At 38.6% G+C, this 19,559-nt stretch overlaps 1 protein-coding gene across 1 annotated transcript in view; it reads left to right on the forward strand.

Moving 5' to 3' along the window:
• WDR49 (WD repeat domain 49) overlaps positions 1-19,559 on the forward strand; it is a 135,612-nt gene that overhangs the window by 94,196 nt on the left and 21,857 nt on the right. The window contains exons 15-17 of the mRNA XM_078069536.1: positions 940-1,127; positions 2,204-2,401; positions 5,959-6,140. Of these exons, the coding sequence (XP_077925662.1) occupies positions 940-1,127; positions 2,204-2,401; positions 5,959-6,140 (568 nt within the window). The remainder of the gene's footprint in view (positions 1-939; positions 1,128-2,203; positions 2,402-5,958; positions 6,141-19,559) is intronic.

Consider the following 19,559-nt stretch of genomic DNA (forward strand, 5'->3'; position numbering starts at 1 on the left):
GTTTTAGAAACCTTGTGGAGCATTTAGAATAGACTTTGAAACGATTAGATTCTAAAATTTTCTGTTTTCCAGAACTCCCTTCTATTCACAGAATGAACTATTATCCTGAAATTTCTCCTATTTCCTCAACACTAATTCTTCTTAATGTTATCAGTATTCCCAAATTGTTTCCACCGAAGCGACTACAAGCCATTATTTCTACCTTAAACAGATATGATTGTTAATCGGCAGTACATTTGTGAAGCAAATTGAAAGTCATCTACAGATTTATCAAGTAATAATAGGAACTTGGCCACAGAAGAAGAATTTAGGTAGAATGCTTCTACAAAGCATATAAAAATAGAAAATGAAAAGGAGTGTTCTAGGCCTATGAACCAAAAAAGTGTTCCATAAGGGCTCCCAATGAATTCTTGATGAAAAACTAAAAACAAGCTCATAAATAGAATCCTAAGCATGATGCTACCTGCTACATAGAGAAATTAATAGCTATGCTGCTATAACTGCATATACACACCCAGTTGCATGCAGGAGGAATTTTACTTCTTTGGTATATGTGTCCAGTGGGTTATTAAGAAAGATGGGTTTATGTAATTAGAATATCATCATAATATTGAAATTAATACTTCATAAGTTTATTTGGAGGAACAAATTAATTCTAACTTTAAAAACCCAATTATATTGAAATAATAAAGGAAAGGGAATTCAATGTAATGGAGCATCTTGCATTTCCAATCTCATTTAATACTCAATACAAACCAGTAAGGTTATCATAACATTATCTCCATTTTATATTGGAGAGAGTCAAAGTGCTGGAAATTGATATCAGGGCTACCTGCCTCTCCGATATTCATATGTCTTCCACATGGCAAGCCACCGAAGACGTTTTTTTCGGCTCCTTGTTGTCACGTTTTCCTAATTAAGTGTTGTCTTACACATTAGGAGGAGCTAACCTGGTGTCATGTGGAGGATCTGGGTATGTCAGATTTTGGGATACATTTAAGAAGCAACTTCTGGCTGAGTTTTTGGCTCATGGTGGAGTTGGATCCATTATTATGTCTACTGATAAGTCAAACCAATACCTCACCACAGGAGATCTGGATGGACAATTGAAAATCTGGGATATAGAAGTAAATTGAAAGTATTCTCATATCTTTATTAATTTTGATTGCCTTGTGTTACAGATAACTATGAATCTGCTCTTATCTATCTCCTGGATAAGGGAAGACATGATCAGTCTGAGTATTGTAAAGGAAATATTTACATGTATTGGACAGAGACATCTCTTAAATAATTTATGGGGAAAACCAGATTGTTCTCAGTATGAAAATCTTCTTAAGTCAAGGGCGCCTGGGTGGCTTAGTCAGTTGAGCAGCCAACTCTTGGTTTCAGCTCATGTCATGATCTCATGGGTTGTGAGATCCAGCCCCACATTATCAGGCTCTGCACTCAGTGGGGAGTCTGCTTGAGATTCTCTCTCTCCCTCTGACCTTCTCTGTATGTGTACTCGTGCTCACTCTCCCTCTCAAATCAATAAATTATATATATATATATATATACATACATACATACATATGTATACATACGTACGTATGTATATACATATATGTATATGTGTATATATGTATATGTGTATATATGTGTATGTAGTCAAGTCAGTCACCCAATTTAGGAATACAGTATTGTCAGTAAGGTTCTGCAGCATTGTTTGAGCATAAATAATTAGGATATACCTTATTTGAAATGAGACTGTAAACCCAATTTTAACCAGAGTACTGGCCCTTCCTTCAACATTACTATCATCCTGAATTAGTTTGGGATTTTTGTGTCAGTGATTACCTGCTCGTTTATCTAATAATATTATAAAATTGTATAATATGCAACTATCTACACGTGATAAAGTTCATCTCTTTCAAATACTGACTTTACTGTTCACTCTTTCTGTTTTTTATTCTTTCCCTCCCCTCTTCCTTTCATTCCACTTCTTGGGTTAGGCAAATCAGTTAGAAACCTTTTTTTGACATTAATATGATTTTTCTAAACTCTGTTACCACGAACTATTCTTTTGCATTTGGAGAATGGAGTATTGTTCCCAAATGTACCTTTTTTCATTTCCGTATCAGACATTTTAAGAAAAAGTGTTATGTCACCATAATTTAATTTAATATTTGGACTTTTTAGAATTCTAGCATTTCTTTTCATTCAGGAGTACTGTCTTAATTCCAGTAAGAGCAAAATCACACAGGCCCCAGCTCTGATACGATCATTCCGACCTCATGAAGACCAGATAAGTTCCTTAGAGATGTGTAAGCCAGGTGGCCGCTTACTGATTATCTCCTCGTCGGCAGACTGCAGCATTTGTGTGACTGATGTCTCTGGTGCTCCTGTCTGGATCTTTGGCCAGGTAGAAATATTGCTTCTTCATTATTCTAGTATTTGACATTTAGTATGAACTTGGGCTGATTTCTATTTGAATCTCGTCGGCTGTTAATGTTCATCAGTCATGAAAGAACTGACTTCCATTTCTGGAGCTGTAGCTCCAGGTGTCTCTTGTCCTGTTTACCATTAACCATGACAGTTCCATCAAGTGGAAGACTCTAGAGACATGGAAAGATGGCGGCCCTGTGCAGCTCAAAATGTTTCAGGATTTCTGAGAAAATTTTCTCCTTTAAAACTCCTTCAATTTCAATGTCTAGTAAAAACACAGTGTGGATAAAATTACCATGTTATTGTTAAACAAGTAGAGGACAATGACTTTCAAGTAATCAAATATAAAAAATTTAGAAAAGAAAACGAAAAAACAAAACCTCCCTGTTCATTGTCTGATTTACTCCTGCCCAAATAACAATAGCTAACATTTGCTGAGTTTTTCCTGTATGGCTAGGGCCCTGTTCTACAGTCTCCACATGAATTATCTCATATAATCACAATTCCTCATCCCATGAGGAAGGAGCTCTTCATTATTCCCATTTTACAAATGGGAAAACAGAGGCACAGAAAGTTTGAATCAATCTCCTGAGCTCCCAGAGGCTAATAAGTAGTAGAGTTTGGCTTTTAACTCAAGCTGGCTCATTTCAGAGCTCATGCTTTTAACCCTTCCTCTCACGAAATTAGGTTCCCATTTATACCTGTCTATTAAGAGAAATGGAAGTAGGGGGCATGATGGGACCTCTGTTCTTGCTCCCTTTGTGATTTGAGGGACAAAATACCAGTTTGATCAGTTTCAGCCACCACTGTGGAGGCATGGTGGCATGAGGTCAGGCTGGTGGCAAGAGGTCGGGCTGAAACCTCAATTTCGGTCTGGCTGGTTGACTTGGTTCTATTCGGCAGACTCTGTTGCCACTCATGCCATGATAACACAGCAACCATCTTTGTGTTGGAAGACAAAGTCTGTTGTTGCTCTATTTTTGAATTGTTTTGTTGATGTCTGCCTGTCCTGAAAGACTTTTATACAGCCCTATGGACACAAAGGGCGATGGTAAATCAGAAAATAATCTGGGGTGGTGGGCCCGTGTTTGGCCGGGTAGTATGGGAGTCTCAAGGTAGCGCTCAAGGGCTGTACAGTCTTCTGCTCTGTAACTAAGGCAAGTGTTCGACTTTCCTCAGTTGGGAACAAGAGCCTCTGAGTGGTAAGTCACATGGGTGTGTGTGTGGGGGGAAGTGTGTGGAGAATGAGGCGGAGGGCCACAGCTGGTGTTCTGAGCACAAGCTGAGCTGGAAAGATGCTTCTGTAAGTGAAGGAGTTAATGTAATGCTGAATAGCTGTATGGTCATGCCTCATGGGCTTTGGGGAGTTGAAGTGGAGGTTAGAATGACAGGTAAAGAAACAGAGCATCATCAAGTGGGTGACATCTGGACGCTGAGTTCCTTAGAGACGGCTAAAGCAAGAAATAGCACCATTCTAGGTGTGGGTGCCATATTGTGCCCACCACACAGTAGCTGCAGCTAAATTTTAATTAAGAAGCATGTGCTAGTAAAACTGTTCATTTTTATGCCTTTGATATTTGTCCCTAGCTATTTTGTAAAGTCTTTGTATTTTGAAAGATTTTAGCCTCAAAAAGCCTGTGTGAAAATAGTTTGGTTTTTCCCCTTATGTTCAAGACAGGAAAAAGGGCCCCCAGAGCTGGGGAAGTCTTAGAAAGTAAAGGCTGGGCAACTGGGGACAGCTGGGTTTTCTAGTTTTTTCTGCTTGAGGTTTTTTTTTTTTTTTTTTTTTTTTTCTTTTTTCCCCTCAAGGACTCACTTTGATCAAGCTGTCTTGAATATAGGTGCTGGTGGTCCCAGGGGGTGGGGTTGGGCTGAGGGGAAGAGAAAGGAGGGAGAAGGGAAGAGAATAAATTAGTAGATACTGGCAAATAGCAGCAGTGAATGTCCTTCTCATGGTGTGTAAGAAGAGACACTCATTTAGAGAAAGAACAGAAGGATATGGAAGGCAGATGGTAATACATAGATAAGAAGGAGAAGAGACCCAATTAGTAAACATAATTTGGATCAGAACAATTTTTGCTGAACAAACTTGATATGTACAATGTCGTGACTATTGCCTTACATTTGAATGTTGTATTTGTTCTTTAGTTGAATTAATTCTCATCTGGCAGTTATAAAAACAGGAGGAAAAGCAATAATATATTTTAATTTCCTACATTAAGACTTAATTTTCTAATCACATGCAATCTGATGAAAGTATTTAAAATACTGTAGTGCCATGTGATTCAATATATTTCATGAAGGAAGTTATTTTTTAAATAAGTATAAATAATTTTTATAACATAGCTATGGATCTGAGGTTGGTTTCCAAGTTAGATTTTTTAAAAGTTAGAGTGTGGTATGTCTATTTCTGGAGTTGGAAAAATGGGGGTGGAGATGATTTATCCACGGAGATAGCCTTGTCCCAGGAAACTATCAGATGATTGTGTTATCGAAAGAAATTAGTGATGCATGCACATGTTCAGTGCTCCCCTTCACACTAACCACTGTCGCATTGGGCAGAGTGGATACTGGCACCTCTCCTCCTGGTCCTGGGGGGCCCGTGCTGTGGGTTGTGCTTATTCACCCAGTGTTTAAAATTTGACTTAGTTGCCCATATTTAAACATTAATGATTTCACATAAGATCCAGATTTCCTGCTTCTCTTGAAAAAGAACACGTCAGTCCCTGAGAGTAACTGTAAAATGGGTTCTTTCTAATTCACCGCAGTCCCCACCTTTCCCTATTGCCAGTGAACGCCGGGGCTGAACTTCATTTGCTATTTATCACCTTATAGGAGGCTTGATTCGTTCACTGACTCAATCTTCCCAGCTCCTGTAGGCATTTTCCTCTGTAGTCCCTTCTGACAAGATGAGCAGTTTGTAGGTCAGTCAGGTATCCTAGGGATGCCTAACTCCCTCCTATATCACACAGGCTGTATTCCCTCCTCCATTCCTGTGTATATGATGGGAATTGACATAAGACAAAGACATTGGTTCTGTATTTCAAATATAAAATAAAATGTCAATGAGAATTTCTGCTAGATATTAAGAATTGTAGCCAAGTTTTGTGAAAACTATTATGTAACACACATATTTTCAGTGAAAAATGCTCAATGATTTGATTGTTTTTTGAGACTTTCCTAGGAAGTTATATGCAAAGAAAGTAGTTGTGTGAAAAATTAGTAATTTTTCAGCAAAAGCTTTGTTTTTAGTAAATATATATCTTACTATTCCAGATTTTAAAGTGGGAATATTAATTTTTTTGTAGTTTATTATCTTTTCAGAGAATCTATGTTTCTTATGACATTTACTACTTTCTACCTTTATTAAAGTTACATATATATGTCTCATCTCCCTCATAAAACTGTAAGGTCTTTGAAGAACCATGTTTCATTTATTTCTGTGTGTGTACCCAGGACTTCAGTTAGTAGTGTAGCACATAAATGTTCAAAGAAAATAAATGTCATAAAAATAAAATAAGTCTCTCTTTTCAGGCAAAGCATTGGCAAAATGAAAACTGTTTTTCCCTTCCTAAAAGAGATACTAACTTAATGAAAAGTGAGATTCAAGAAGAAAGCATAAGGGAAATTCCTTTACTTTCTAAGAAGGAATCATGGTTAGACCTACCAGAACATTCTCTACTTGATAAGAAAAACAAAGATGATACCACATTCAAGTAAGTAATTTTAAGTGTTACCTGGATGCCAACTGGAGTCAAGATAAGACCTAACAAGATTGGCCCAAACTTCCTCATGTGCTCCATGGAACACGCAGGGACTATTTCAAGGGTGTGTGTGGTAGAGGGAGAATTTATATTCTCAGGGTTATTGTATCTAGTTTAATTTCTTGCCTCCATTGAATTCTTGATTTCTATTCAGGATCTTCTAGTCTTCTGTTTCTGCTCCATCATCAACCTAATTGTGCAAATTATCTCCTTTCCTCAAAAACAATATACTCTATGTGTATATGTATGTATGTATGTATCTATCTCAAAATGTATGTCAGATTTACTCCTGGTTTTGGTAAGGTGCACAGGGGTTTATATGACAAAAGTTCAAAGAGCTTAAGTTTGAATATTAGACATGACTCTCCTTTGAACTCTTCTCACCTTTTCTTCATTGTAAATGAAGCCCTTTCTTCTCTTTACCCCACTCTGCCAGATCCCATTCTTCTATTGCTCTTACTCTCTAATAACAGGCAGTTTTAGTTATTTCTTTTCGTTAACACATGCTCTCATAATTTTTTAAAAGATCTTATTTATTTATTTATTTATTTGAGAGAGAGAGAGTGCAAGTGGGGGGTGGGGTATAGGGGAGGGACAAGCCGACTCTGCACTGAGCACAGAGCCCCACCTGGCTCAGTCCCAGGACCCTGAGATCATGAACCAGGCTGAAATCAAGAGTCCTACATTTACCTGATTGAGCTACCCAGGCACCCCTCTCATAATTTCATCTTTCATATTCAACAAATATTTTTTAAGAGGATGATTTTATTCGTATTTTCTTCTATACAAATGAAAAAATTTTACCATGTGCATAATGTTACTTTTGGGGGTTTATAGAAAAATTGCACAGGAAGAACACAGAAAGTACATACCCTATTCCCATCTCACAGTGTCTCACATTAGTATGGTGTATCTTTTACAGTTTATGCACCAATATTGATACTTTATTATTAGCTAAAGTGCATGGTTTACATTAAGGAGGTTTGGTGGAAGGTCCTTTGATGACTACACTCAGGGACCTCTGAGTTGCCCGTTTCCAAATTAAGGCACACTTTGGCCAATCTCTTGTGGCTCAACCCTGCTAACTGGGATTACCTTTGGTGATACACATCCAGTGTTTTTCTATTACAGTCCCTCACAATGGCAGGCCTCCCCTCCTGAGTCCACTTTGGCTTGGCCCATAGGAAGCTCACACATTCTTACCACACCAACTGTTGCCTAGTTGCCCCTTCTTTCCCTACTCACATGGTAGCTCCAGTCACAGCTTTTTGCCTGTCGACTTTTGCAGTTATTGATGACTCATGGATCCATTCTGTCCCTCTAATGGTTACCCCATTCTGTCCCTCTAATGGGGCCATAAACTAAACTCTGATTGTTCCATGTGAGCGGAAGCTAGAACTGAAGGGGAAGCTTCCTTCCTCTCCCAGGGCAGTGGGACTCAATGCATACCTACAACTCTCTCCTCTCTACCCCATCTTTAGTCTGTTTATATCCTAGAGTGCTGGTCAACCTTGGTGTCAGCAGTTTGTTGTAGAGCTATCTCCTTGTCCTTCACATGGAATCTAGCACCTTACTCAGAATTTTCAGAATACATTTTGCCTCTTAATTAATGAATTATTTTGCTTTCAGACTTTTTGGACCTCTGCTGACAGGGAGATAGAAGAAAAAAAAATCCCCCTTTAAGCATCCTGTTACACTAAATTACACTTTGGTATTTGTTCTTCCATTTCCTTGAATTATAGCTTGCTGAAATGTCAAGTGGCATTTTACTTTCAGACAGAAGGATCTTTTCAATTTAGAAATATAGCATGACCAATCCTGTACAATAATAGAATGCTGGGAATGGAAAGATTTTAGACATGATAAAAGGCTCCCACCCAGCCACCCGACTCAATTTTACAGATGAGGAACTACAGTTACCCCAGGGTAACAAAGAGAGAGAATTGTTTCTCTTCCTGTCACACTCCTAGCAGAGTGAAGGCAAGTATCATCACACATTCTTGTTTAAGAGTATTTCAGCTTATATACTAATTTCCTGTTCCTTAGTGACACACTCAATTATTCTTTTTTTTAAATCAGTTTTTCCTGTGAAATTTCCAGCAGTAAGAAGCAAAGTTTCCTCTATTACACTGCAGCTTTTCAAACAACAATACATCAAAAAATGCCTGTGATCTTTAAAATTTCTCCTTTATCTAATTCAGATGACTGGATTGAAATAATTTAGGACTTTATGGTAAGCAGATAGTACAGAATAATGTCACTTTGGAATAATTGAACTAATTGAAAGAAAAAGGCGAAAAATGTATCCTCAGAATTGGCTTGGCAGGTACATCCTTCACTTTTCTCAGGAACATGACCAGGAATCCTCTGTGGAAAACATACCAGTGCAATGTAATTGTTAGCTGAAAAATGTCCTCTGTGGCCTCCATCCAATACTGAGGAGACTACTGATGATTTTCTCCTCAAGAGAATATTATTCTCTATTCCTAATCAGATTAGTAAATACAAGGAGGGAATCATGCCAGTTCTGGTCCATTTGCAAAAGTATTTTTAAAAATACGTGAAAGAATTTAAGGGAACTAAAGAGAGAAAAGCACAGCTGGTGAGTCTGTGTGCAGGTGGGGGTATGTTCAGAGGGAGGCAAAACAGTAAGGAAGATGGAGATGCAAAAAGGAAGTGGAAGACGCAGGAAAAATAAAGGGAAAAATCAGATGCTTTAAAGCTACATTCTCATCTTAACTCCTAAGATCCTCTCTCCAGGATAAAAATCTTGGCATATATTATCTTCTGGCTTATACATAAATAACAGGTTTCCATAGTGCTTAAGGTATTGTATAATATTATGTGTGAGAAGTGGGTAGGTGGAAAAATGTCATTTTCAATTTAAGTCCTGGGGAGATGAAGACGAATACAGAATTTAAGAGGGTAATAGAAAGTCCTAATGCTAAGTTAACAATTGATACAGAGAAATGGACTTTTTCCTTCCTTAGATTCAGCAAAAGTGAAAAAAAAAGTGAGAAATAAATGAAAGGGTAAAATAGGTAGGTAAAATAGGTAAAAAAAACAGTGGACATGAATTTTTCTTCATTTATAGTGATGTTTGATTTCTGGACTCACACGAAATTATTCTTATCTAGAAAAGTTATAGATAAAATGAATAACTCAGACAATAAAACTTTAGAGTATTTTTTTTTAACATATAATGTATTATTTGTTTCAGAGGTACAGGTCTGTGATTCAACAGTCTTACACAATTCACAGTGCTCACCATAGCACATACCCTCCCCAATGTCTATCGCCCAGCCAACCCATCCCTCCCACCCCCCACCACTCCAGCAACCCTCAGTTTGATTCCTGAGATTAAGAATTCCTCCTATCAGTGAGGTCATATGATACATGTCTTTCTCTGATTGACTTATTTCGCTCAGCATAATACCCTCCAGTTCCATCCACGTCATTGTAAATGGCAAGATTTCATTCCTTTTGATAGCTGCATAATATTCCCTTGTGTGTGTGTGTGTGTGTGTGTGTGTGTGTGTGTGTGTGTATACACACCACATCTTCTTCATCCATTCATCTGTTGATGGACATCTTGGCTCTTTCCATAGTTTGGCTAATGTGGACATTGCTGCTATAAACATCGGGGTGCATGTACCCCTTTGGATCCCTACCTTTGTATCTTTGGGGTAAATACCCAGTAGTGCAATTGCTGGGTTGTATGGTAGCTATATTTTCAACTTTTTGAGGAACCTCCATACTGTTTTCCAGAGTGGCTGCGCCAGCTTGCATTCCCACCAACAGTGTAGGAGGGTTCCCCTTTCTCCGCATCCCCACCAACATCTGCTGTTTCCTGACTTGTTAATTTTAGCCATTCTGACTGGTGTGAGGTGGTAGCTCATTGAGGTTTTGATTTGGATTTTCCTGATGCCGAGTGATGTTGAGCCCTTTTTCATGTGTCTGTTGGCCATTTGGATGTCTTCTTTGGAAAAATGTCTGTTTTCTGCCCATCTCTTGATTGGATTATTTGTTCTTTAGGTGTTGAGTTTGATAAGTTCTTTATAGATTTTGGATACTAGCCCTTTATCTGATATGTCATTTGCAAATATCTTCTCCCATTCTGTCAGTTGTCTTTTGGTTTTGTTGACTCTTTCTTTTGCTGTGCAAAAGCTATTTATCTGATGAAGTCCCAATAGTTCCTTTTTGCCCTTGCTTCCCTTGCCTTTGGTGATGTTTCTAGGAAGAAGTTGCTGCGGCTGAGGTCGAAGAGTTTGTGTTCTCCTCTAGGATTTTGATGGTCTCCTGTCTCACATTTAGGTCTTTCAACCATTTTGAGTCTATTTTTGTGTGTGGTGTAGGGAAATGGTCGTTTCATTCTTCTGCATGTGGTTGTCCAATTTTCCCAACACATTTGTTGATGAGACTGTCTTTTTTCCATTGGACATTCTTTCCTGCTTTGTCGAAGATTAGTTGACCATAGAGTTGAGGGTCCATTTCTGGGCTCTCCCTTCTGTTCCATTGATCTATGTGTCTGTTTTTGTTCCAGTACCATACTCTCTTGATGATGACAGCTTTGTAATAGAGCTTGAAGTCCGGAATTGTGATGCCACCAGCTTTGCTTTTCTTTTTCAACATTCCTCTGGCTATTCGGGGTCTTTTCTTGTTCCATACAAATTTTAGGATTATTTGCTCCATTTCTTTGAAAAAAAGTTGATGGTATTTTGATAGGGATTGCACTGAATGTGTAGATTGCTCTAGGTAGCATTGACATCTTCACAATATTAGTTCTTCCAAGCCATGAGCATGGAACATTTTTCCATTTCTTTGTGTCTTCCTCAATTTCTTTCATGAGTATTTTATAGTTTTCTGAGTACAAATTCTTTGCCTCTTTGGTTAGATTTATTCCTAGGTATCTTATGGTTTTGGGTGCAATTGTAAATGGGATCGACTCCTTAATTTCTCTTTCTTCTGTCTTGTTGTTGGTGTATAAGAATGCCACTGATTTCTGTGCATTGATTTTATATCCTGCCACTTTACTGAATTCCTGTGTGAGTTCTAGAAATTTTGTGGTGGAGTCTTTTGGGTTTTCCACATAAAGTATCATATCATCTGTAAAGAGTCAGAGTTTGACTTCTTCTTTGCCGATTCGGATGCCTTTTATTTTTCTGTTGTCTGATTGCTGTGGCTAGGACTTATAATACTGTGTTGAATAGCAGTGGTGATAGTGGACATCCCTGCCGTGTTCCTGACCTTAGGGGGAAAGCTCTTAGTTTTTCCCCATTGAGAATGATATTCGCTGTGGGTTTTTCATAGATGGCTTTTATGATATTTTGGTATGTACCCTCTATCCCTATACTCTGAAGAGTTTTGATCAAGAAAGGATCCTGTATTTTGTCAAATGCTTTTTCTGCATCTATTGAGAGGATCATACAGTTCTTGTCCTTTCTTTTATTAATGTATTGTATCACATTGATTGATTTGCAGATGTTGAACCAACCTTGCAACCCAGGGATAAATCACACTTGGTCATGGTGAATAATCCTTTTAATGTACTGTTGGATCCTATTGGCTAGTATTTTGGTGAGAATTTTTGCATCCATGTTCATCAAGGATATTGGTCTGTAATTCTCCTTTTTGATGGGGTCTTTGTCTGGTTGGGGATCAAGGTAATGGTGGCCTCTTAAAATGCATTTGGAAGTCTTCCTTCCATTGCTATTTTTCGGAACAGTTTCAGATGAATAAGTATTAATTCTTCTTTAAATGTTTGGTAGAATTCCCCTGGGAAGCTATCTGGCCCTGGGCTTTTGTTTGTTGGGAGATTTTTGATGACTGCTTCAATTTCCTTAGTGGGTTATAGGTCTGTTCAGGTTTTCTATTTCTTCCTGGTTCAGTTTTGGTAGTTTATACATCTCTAGGAATGCATCCATTTCTTCCAGATTATCTAATTTGCTGGCATATAGTTGCTCTTAATATGTTCTTATAATTGTTTGTATTTCTTTGGTGTTGGTTGTGATTTCTCCTCTTTCATTCATGATTTTGTTGATTTGGGTCATTTCTCTTTTCTTTTTGATAAGTCTGGCCAGGGGTTTATCAATCTTGTTAATTCTTTCAAAGAACCAGCTCCTAGTTTTGTTGATCTGTTCTGTTATTTTGGTTTCTATTTCACTGATTTCTGCTCTGATCTTTATTATTTCTCTTCTCCCGCTGGTTTAGGCTTTATTTCCTGTTCTTTCTCCAGCTCCTTTAGGTGTAGAGTTAGGTTGTGTACTTGAGACCTTTCTTGTTTCTTGAGAAAGGCTTGTATTGCTATATACTTTCCTCTTAGGACTGCTTTTGCTGCATCCCAAAGATTTTTAACAGTTGTGTTTTCATTTTCATTGGTTTCCATGAATTTTTTTAATTCTTCTTTAATTTCCTGGTTGACCCATTCATTCTTTAGTAGGATGCCCTTTAGCCTCCATGTATTTGAGTTCTTTCTGACTTTCCTCTTGTGATTGAGTTCTAGTTTCAAAGCATTGTGGTCTGAAAATATGCAGGGAATGATCCCAATCTTTTGGTACCGGTTGAGACCTGATTTGTGACCTAGGATGTGATCTATTCTGGAGAATGTTCCATGGGCACTTGAGAAGAATGTGTATTCTGTTGTTTTGGGATGGAATGTTCTGAATATATCTGTGAAGTCCATTTGGTCCAGTGTGTCATTTAAAGTCTTTATTTCCTTGTTGATCTTTTGCTTAGATGATCTGTCCATTTCAGTGAGGGGGTGTTAAAGTCCCCCACTATTATTGTATTGTTGTCGATGTGTTTCTTTACTTTTGTTATTAATTGGCTTATATAATTGGCTGCTCCCATGTTAGGGGCATAGATATTTACAATTGTTAGATCTTCTTGTTGGATAGACCCTTTAAGTATGATATAGTGTCCTTCCTCATCTCTTATTATAGTCTTTGGTTGAAAATCTAATTTGTCTGATATAAGGATTTCCACTCCAGGTTTCTTTTGGTGTCCATTAGCATGGTAAATTGTTTTCCACCCCCTCACTTTCAATCTGGGGGTGTCTTTGGGTCTAAAATGAGTCTCTTACAGACAGCATATCAATGGGTCTTGTTTTTTTATCCAATCTGATACCCTGTGTCTTTTGATTGAGGCATTTAGCTCATTTACATTCAGGGTAACTATTGAAAGATATGAATTTAGTGCCGTTGTATTGCCTGTAAGGTAACTGTTACTGTATATTGTCTCTGTTCCTTTCTGGTCTATGTTACTTTTAGGCTCTCTCTTTGCTTAGAGGGCCCCTTTCAGTATGTCTTGTAGGGCTTGTTTCATGTTCACAGATTCCTTTAGTTTTTGTTTGTCCTGGAAGCTTTTTATCTCTCCTTCTATTTTCAGTGACAGCCTAGCTGGATGTAGTATTCTTGGCTGCATATTTTTCTCATTTAGTGCTCTGAATATATCATGCCAGTCCTTTCTGGCCTGCCAGGTCTGTTGCCAATCTAATGTTTCTACCATTGTAGGTTACAGATCTCTTCTCCCGAGCTGCTGTCAGGATTTTCTCTTTGTCTCTGAGACTCATAAGTTTTACTATTAGATGTCGGGGTGTTGACCTATTTTTATTGATTTTGAGGGGGGTTCTCTGTGCCTCCTGGATTTTGATGCCTGTTTCCTTCCCCAAATTAGGGAAGTTCTCTGCTATAATTTGCTCCAATATACCTTCTGCCCCTCTCTCTCTTTCTTCTTCTTCTGGGATCCCAATTATTCTAATATTGTTTCGCCTTATGGTATCGCTTATCTCTCGAATTCTGCCCTCGTGATTCAGTAGTTGTTTATCTCTCTTTTTCTCAGCTTCTTTATTTTCCATCATTTGGTCTTCTATATCACTAATTCTTTCTTCTGCCTCATTTATCCTAGCAGTTAGAGCCTCCATTTTTATTGCACCTCATTAATAGCCTTTTTTATTTCAACTTGGTTAGATTTTAGTTCTTTTATTTCTCCAGAAAGAATTTCTCTATTGTCTTCCATGCTTTTTTTCAAGCCCAGCTAGTATCTTTAAAATCATCATTCTGAACTCTATTTTCAACATCTTACTAATGTCCGTATTAATTAGGTCCCTGGCAGTCGGTACTGACTCTTCTTTTTTTTGAGGTGATTTTTTCTGTCTTGTCATTTTGTCCAGAGGAGAATAGATTAGTGAGAGAACAAAATGCTGACAGGGTAACAATGACCCCAGAAAAATATACACTAAACAAATCAGAAGAGACCTGAAACCAGGGTAAAAGAAAGGGAAAGAAAGAAAAAATAAAAATAAAAATAAAAACAAACAAAAAGAAAAACAGAATATGATCAAATATGATCAGGCTGGTGCATAGATCAGTGCCACACACTAGATTTTGGGCATATTTTGGTCTGTTAGAAGAAAGTGCCTCCCAAAATTTTAAAGAAAGAAAAACTTATATATGTACAAAAATAAGGGTAAATATGATGAAGGGATGGAATATGACTGTAAAGATGAAAATTATAAAAGATTTTATAAAAGGTATTGATAAGAAGTTGGTTGAAAAAAGAAAGAAGAGGAATTCAAAAAAAGAAAAGAAAAGGGAGGAAATGTGATCAGGCAGGAGACTAGAACAAAGCCATATGCTAGAGATTTAGGGTATATTTTGGTCTGTTAGAAGAAACTGTATCCCAAAATTTTAAAGAGAGAACAACTTATATATATATATATACCAAAAATAAGGTTAACTACTATGAAGGGATAGAATATGACTCTAAAAATGAAAAATAAAAAAGATTTTTTAAAAAAGGGATTGATAAGACGTTGGTTGAAAAAGGGAAAAAGAAAAATTCAAAAAAAAAAAAGTTAAAAAAAAATTACCTTTGAAAGACTAAAGAATCATGGTAAAAAAGCCATGAATTCTATGTGCTGTATTCCTCTAGTGCTGGTGTTCTGCCGTTCTCATTGATCAGTAAACTTGGTCTTGGCTGGCTGTTCTTGCTGATCTTCTGGGGGAGGGGCCTGTTGCCGTGGTTCCCAAATGTCATTGCCGGAGGCGGAATTGCCCCGCGCTTGCCGGTCCAGGCTAAGTAATCTGCTCGGGTTTGCTCTCGGGAGCTTTTGTTCCCTGCAAGCTTTCTGTACAGCTTTGGAGGATGAGAGTGAAAATGGCGGCCTACCAGTCTCCGCCCCTGAGGAGCTGAAAACTTGGGGCCCCGCTCCTCAGTGCACCCCCAGAGAAAAGCAGTCAGTCACTCCCGTCTCCCCGGTCTCAGGCCGCACTCTGTGCTCACCCAGCCTGTGACCGAGCATTTCTATCTCTGGCACCCGATCTCGTGTGGAGTCTCCAAACCCAGCAGATCCCTGCAGTGCGCTCCCACGCCGCTCCTCCCGGGGGAGGAAGGAGAGTCTCCCCGGATCTACCGCTTGTTGGGTCCCTGCTGGAAGAGCAGTGGCCCGACTGTGCCACGGATCACAGTTTATGGCAACCCCGAGCTGCGAGCCTGCTCCTCAGCTCTGTCTCTGCGCTTCCCCGCTCCGATACCTGGGAGCTCTGCTGCACTCAGGCACCCCCGGTCTTTCTGTGACCTCAACGGTCCTGTCCCAGCAAGGACTCCCCCCCAACCTTAGCCACTGGAGCGACGTCCCTCAGCAGAGCCAACTTATAAAATTTCCAATTTTGTGCTCTGCTGCTCTATCACTTGCCAGTAGCGGCCGACAGAGGCTCCCTCCCCCACCATCTGTCTTCCCGAATATTGCCTCGGATTCACTTCTCTGCTCATCCTACCTTCCAGAAAGTGGTCGCTTTTCTATTCAGAGAGTTGCTGCTCTTCTTTTCTTCAATCTCTTATTGAGTTCGTAGGTGTTCAGAATGGTTTGATCCCTATCTAGCTGAATTCCTGGGACCAGACGAAATTTAGGTCTCCTACTCTTCTGCCATCTTGCTCCTCCTCCTCCTAGAGTATTTCTTTACTGCCAAAAAAATACATGTTCTTTAGGAGAAATTTTGGATGTACAAATAAGCAAGAAGGAAAAAGAAAAATCACCTGTTGCAAAACTGGTGCTGACTCTTAGGCATTTCCAGTTCCAGGCAAATAAGCAAATAAACAAAAGTATATCTTATGAAAACGAAGACTATCATACATAGTTTATAACCTGTTTTATCATTCAGAAAATACACAGGGAGTCCATTTCTGTGTGAATTAACAGGGGTGGCCACAGACATCCACATCTGTAATGACATCCTAGGAACTTAGGAGTTCTGTAACCATTTCCTTTTTTTCGAGCATTTAGATTGTTTACAAATGTTATTTGGGAAAACATGTCTTAAACACCTTCATGCATACATGTTAGAAGACCCGATGACATTCATCATCAGAATAAATTCTTCAAAATTGAGTTGCCAAGTCCAAAATTTCAAAGGCCTTTAGATCATCTTGCTAAGTTGCTGTCCCTAGACCTGTGGGTGCCCCCACCAGCAATGCATAGAAACAGCTGCCTTGGAACCAACCCCGGATGTTGTCATTGTCTTAAAACTGTTGCCGTGGTATTTCATCATTGTTTTCAGTTGATTATTTTGATTATTTGCGAGAGTGAACTTTTTTCCCCACATGTTTATTAATCTTTAACAATTTAATAATGAACTTGAAAGAGGTATTAGAGGTATTAGACTCGACCGATTGCTGTCACGTCCTTCAGAGAACCACAGCCCATAATTCCTATGGGATGCTCACCATCTTAAATATGGTCTTCTCTGTTATTGAACCAGCCTTTATTATAGAATGATTCTAATGTCCAGTCAGATCTATTCATGTGTAGAGCTCTCTCTCATTGATCTTCATTCTTATTCTAGGGCAACAAAGAACAAGTCTACTCTACCTTCTGTTATCTGACACTTTTCACTTTGGCTGCCATTTCAAAAGTGGGGAAAGGGTTAATTATCAGAAACCAGGATAAAAGAATCAGATGGGAAATGAAACAGAAATTTCCATTAATTTCTCAGTAAGTTGTATAAGGCAGAAGGCACACTTAAAATTGATGTTTCTTAGAGATGAGAAATTATGATGTTCTAAATCCTTATTATGGTTAGGAGGGAATTGATATTTAATATTATTTATATGCTGTTGATTACCTAATTATCCTGTCAGGAGATCTTCTGTTCGAAATTAAATTAGGAAATTTATGGACAGCTGTAAGAAAAAATACACAAAACATTAAAATCGCATTTTAAATTAGGCCTTATATGACATAAAACACTTGGAGGATTGACAGTCTACTTTTACCAACAATCTGTGGCAATAATCATCCTTTGCCCATGTATAACAAATGAAAGCAAATGAAAGTCTACTCATTTTTTAAAGTTTAAGTCTTAAAAATACTAGTACAGCAAATTATTATTTTTGAAAGTACCACATCTCCTTATTTTTTTGTCTCATCATTCTGAGAGTTCCCAAGAATAGTAGGGCTGGCCATAGGGGGTGATGGAACTCCCTACTTTGAGTGGAAAATATTTTCTTATTCTTGCTTAAAGTGATAGTAGGCAATACTTACTGCACTCCTACCATATTCCAGGCACTGTGCTAAGGTCCTTAGGTATTTAACTCATTTAATTGTCCCTGTAATCTTTGGCAATGGTTACAGTTATCATCCCCATCTCACGACTAGGAGAGCAAGGCAGAAGAAAGTTAAGTGATTTGCCCAGTGTCAACCCACCAGCACGAGGTGAACCAGAGATCCCAAAGCAGGCCTTCTGGCCCCAGAGCCAGTGCACTTTGCCACCACTCCATACTGCCTGCCCAACAAGCATCATGTGACAATATGGAAAAGTTATTGGTTTCTGAGTCAAGTGATCAAACATTTCGTCAAGTATCTGCTATGTATAAGCCACTACTCTAGGCGCTTTTGCTTTCCTTTAATGCCTAGTAGGGCACTTGGAGACTTGTCACATGTCATTCTTCCCTTCTATATCCTGAACCAAGAGGTGAGAGATCAGTTAGAGCCTCTCTTTCTCATAGAATTGATGGCAAGTTTCCCAGAGCCCATAGTAGGCCCTCTTCTGGCTCTAAGCCCTTTATTACATTATTCTGCATTTTTATCTTTGCCCATTAAGAGTATTGGAATTTTGGGAATATTCACCTCTTTCCAGTTGTATGTGCATTTTCATAGTAACCATTCCCCCAAATGTCAAATATCTACAGGAAAGGAAGCAATAAGTTGGGCTTTGAATATGAAGTTGATCCTGCTGTCTAGTGGTTCATAGAACTGCCCTGAGGTGAGAGCTTTGTCACTATGGCTGTCCTTTCTTGGCAGTCATCTCAGTAGTACAGTTTAGTGTGATTCCCAGGAGAGTCTCTCCTACCTTATGCCCACCCCTTTCCCTCTGTGGATTTAACTCTTAAGTGGAGATAAGCAAAGTGATTTTAGTATCACTGGTTGAGAGAGCCAGGAAGCAAATGGCCTAAAAGCAGGAAAGAGTTCAGAGTGTCTTGGAAAAATAAAGGTCTAGTGTTATCTAGTCCAAAGGTAGACCTCCCTATTTCTAGGCCTCCCTCAACAGTTTATACGTCAGTTTATAACAATAATACTTTTCTGGGGGGAAAAATAGTAGTAACCTAACGACTGTAAGGCATAACTGTACTACATTTTACCCTTCCTGTATCCACCACCAACTTCTTATTGTTACAGATTCTCTTACTATCTTAAAATGACTCTCTAAGGATGCCATCGCAGTGGTTTTCCAAGCCCAGATAGTGACTAAATAATATGTTCTGATTCATGAGGGATTGCACATTGTGAGAGAGCCATTCCAGTGTGCTTTGGGGACAAAATGCCACCTGCTTTAGTCTTTGGATGCCGAAGATTCACTTTAAAAAAAATCTGTAATTCCAAATAATTTATGTAGATACTTCACCCAATCAAGGAAATAGAGCTTATCTCCCATTGTCATCCCCCCGTTAAGTATAGGCTGTGCTTAGAAATTTGCTTCCGGAGAGTAGTGTATGGAAAGGAAGGGAAAAGTAACTTTACACAGGGTAGAAGCTTGGCAAACACAACCTTGGCTAATGGTAAGTTTAGCATCAACAGTGATAAGACAGGTTGATAGCATGTACCCTTGATAAGATGTAATGAGAATAGCACTTCACCTCCATTGACTTCCTCCCATCTAACCCTAAGAAAAACATCAGATAAACACAAATTGAAGGGCATTTTACAAAAATATCTGACAAGTATTCCTCAAAACTGTCAAAGTCATAAAAAACAAGGAAAGTCTGAGAAACTATCATAGACCAGAGGAAGCTAAGGAGTCAGAAAGCTAAATATAATGTGATTTCTTGGCACAGAAAAAAAGACATTAGGAAAAAATTAGGGAAATCCTAATAAAA

This window comes from Halichoerus grypus, chromosome 1, assembly GCF_964656455.1.
Source record: "Halichoerus grypus chromosome 1, mHalGry1.hap1.1, whole genome shotgun sequence".
Taxonomy (NCBI): domain Eukaryota; kingdom Metazoa; phylum Chordata; class Mammalia; order Carnivora; family Phocidae; genus Halichoerus; species Halichoerus grypus.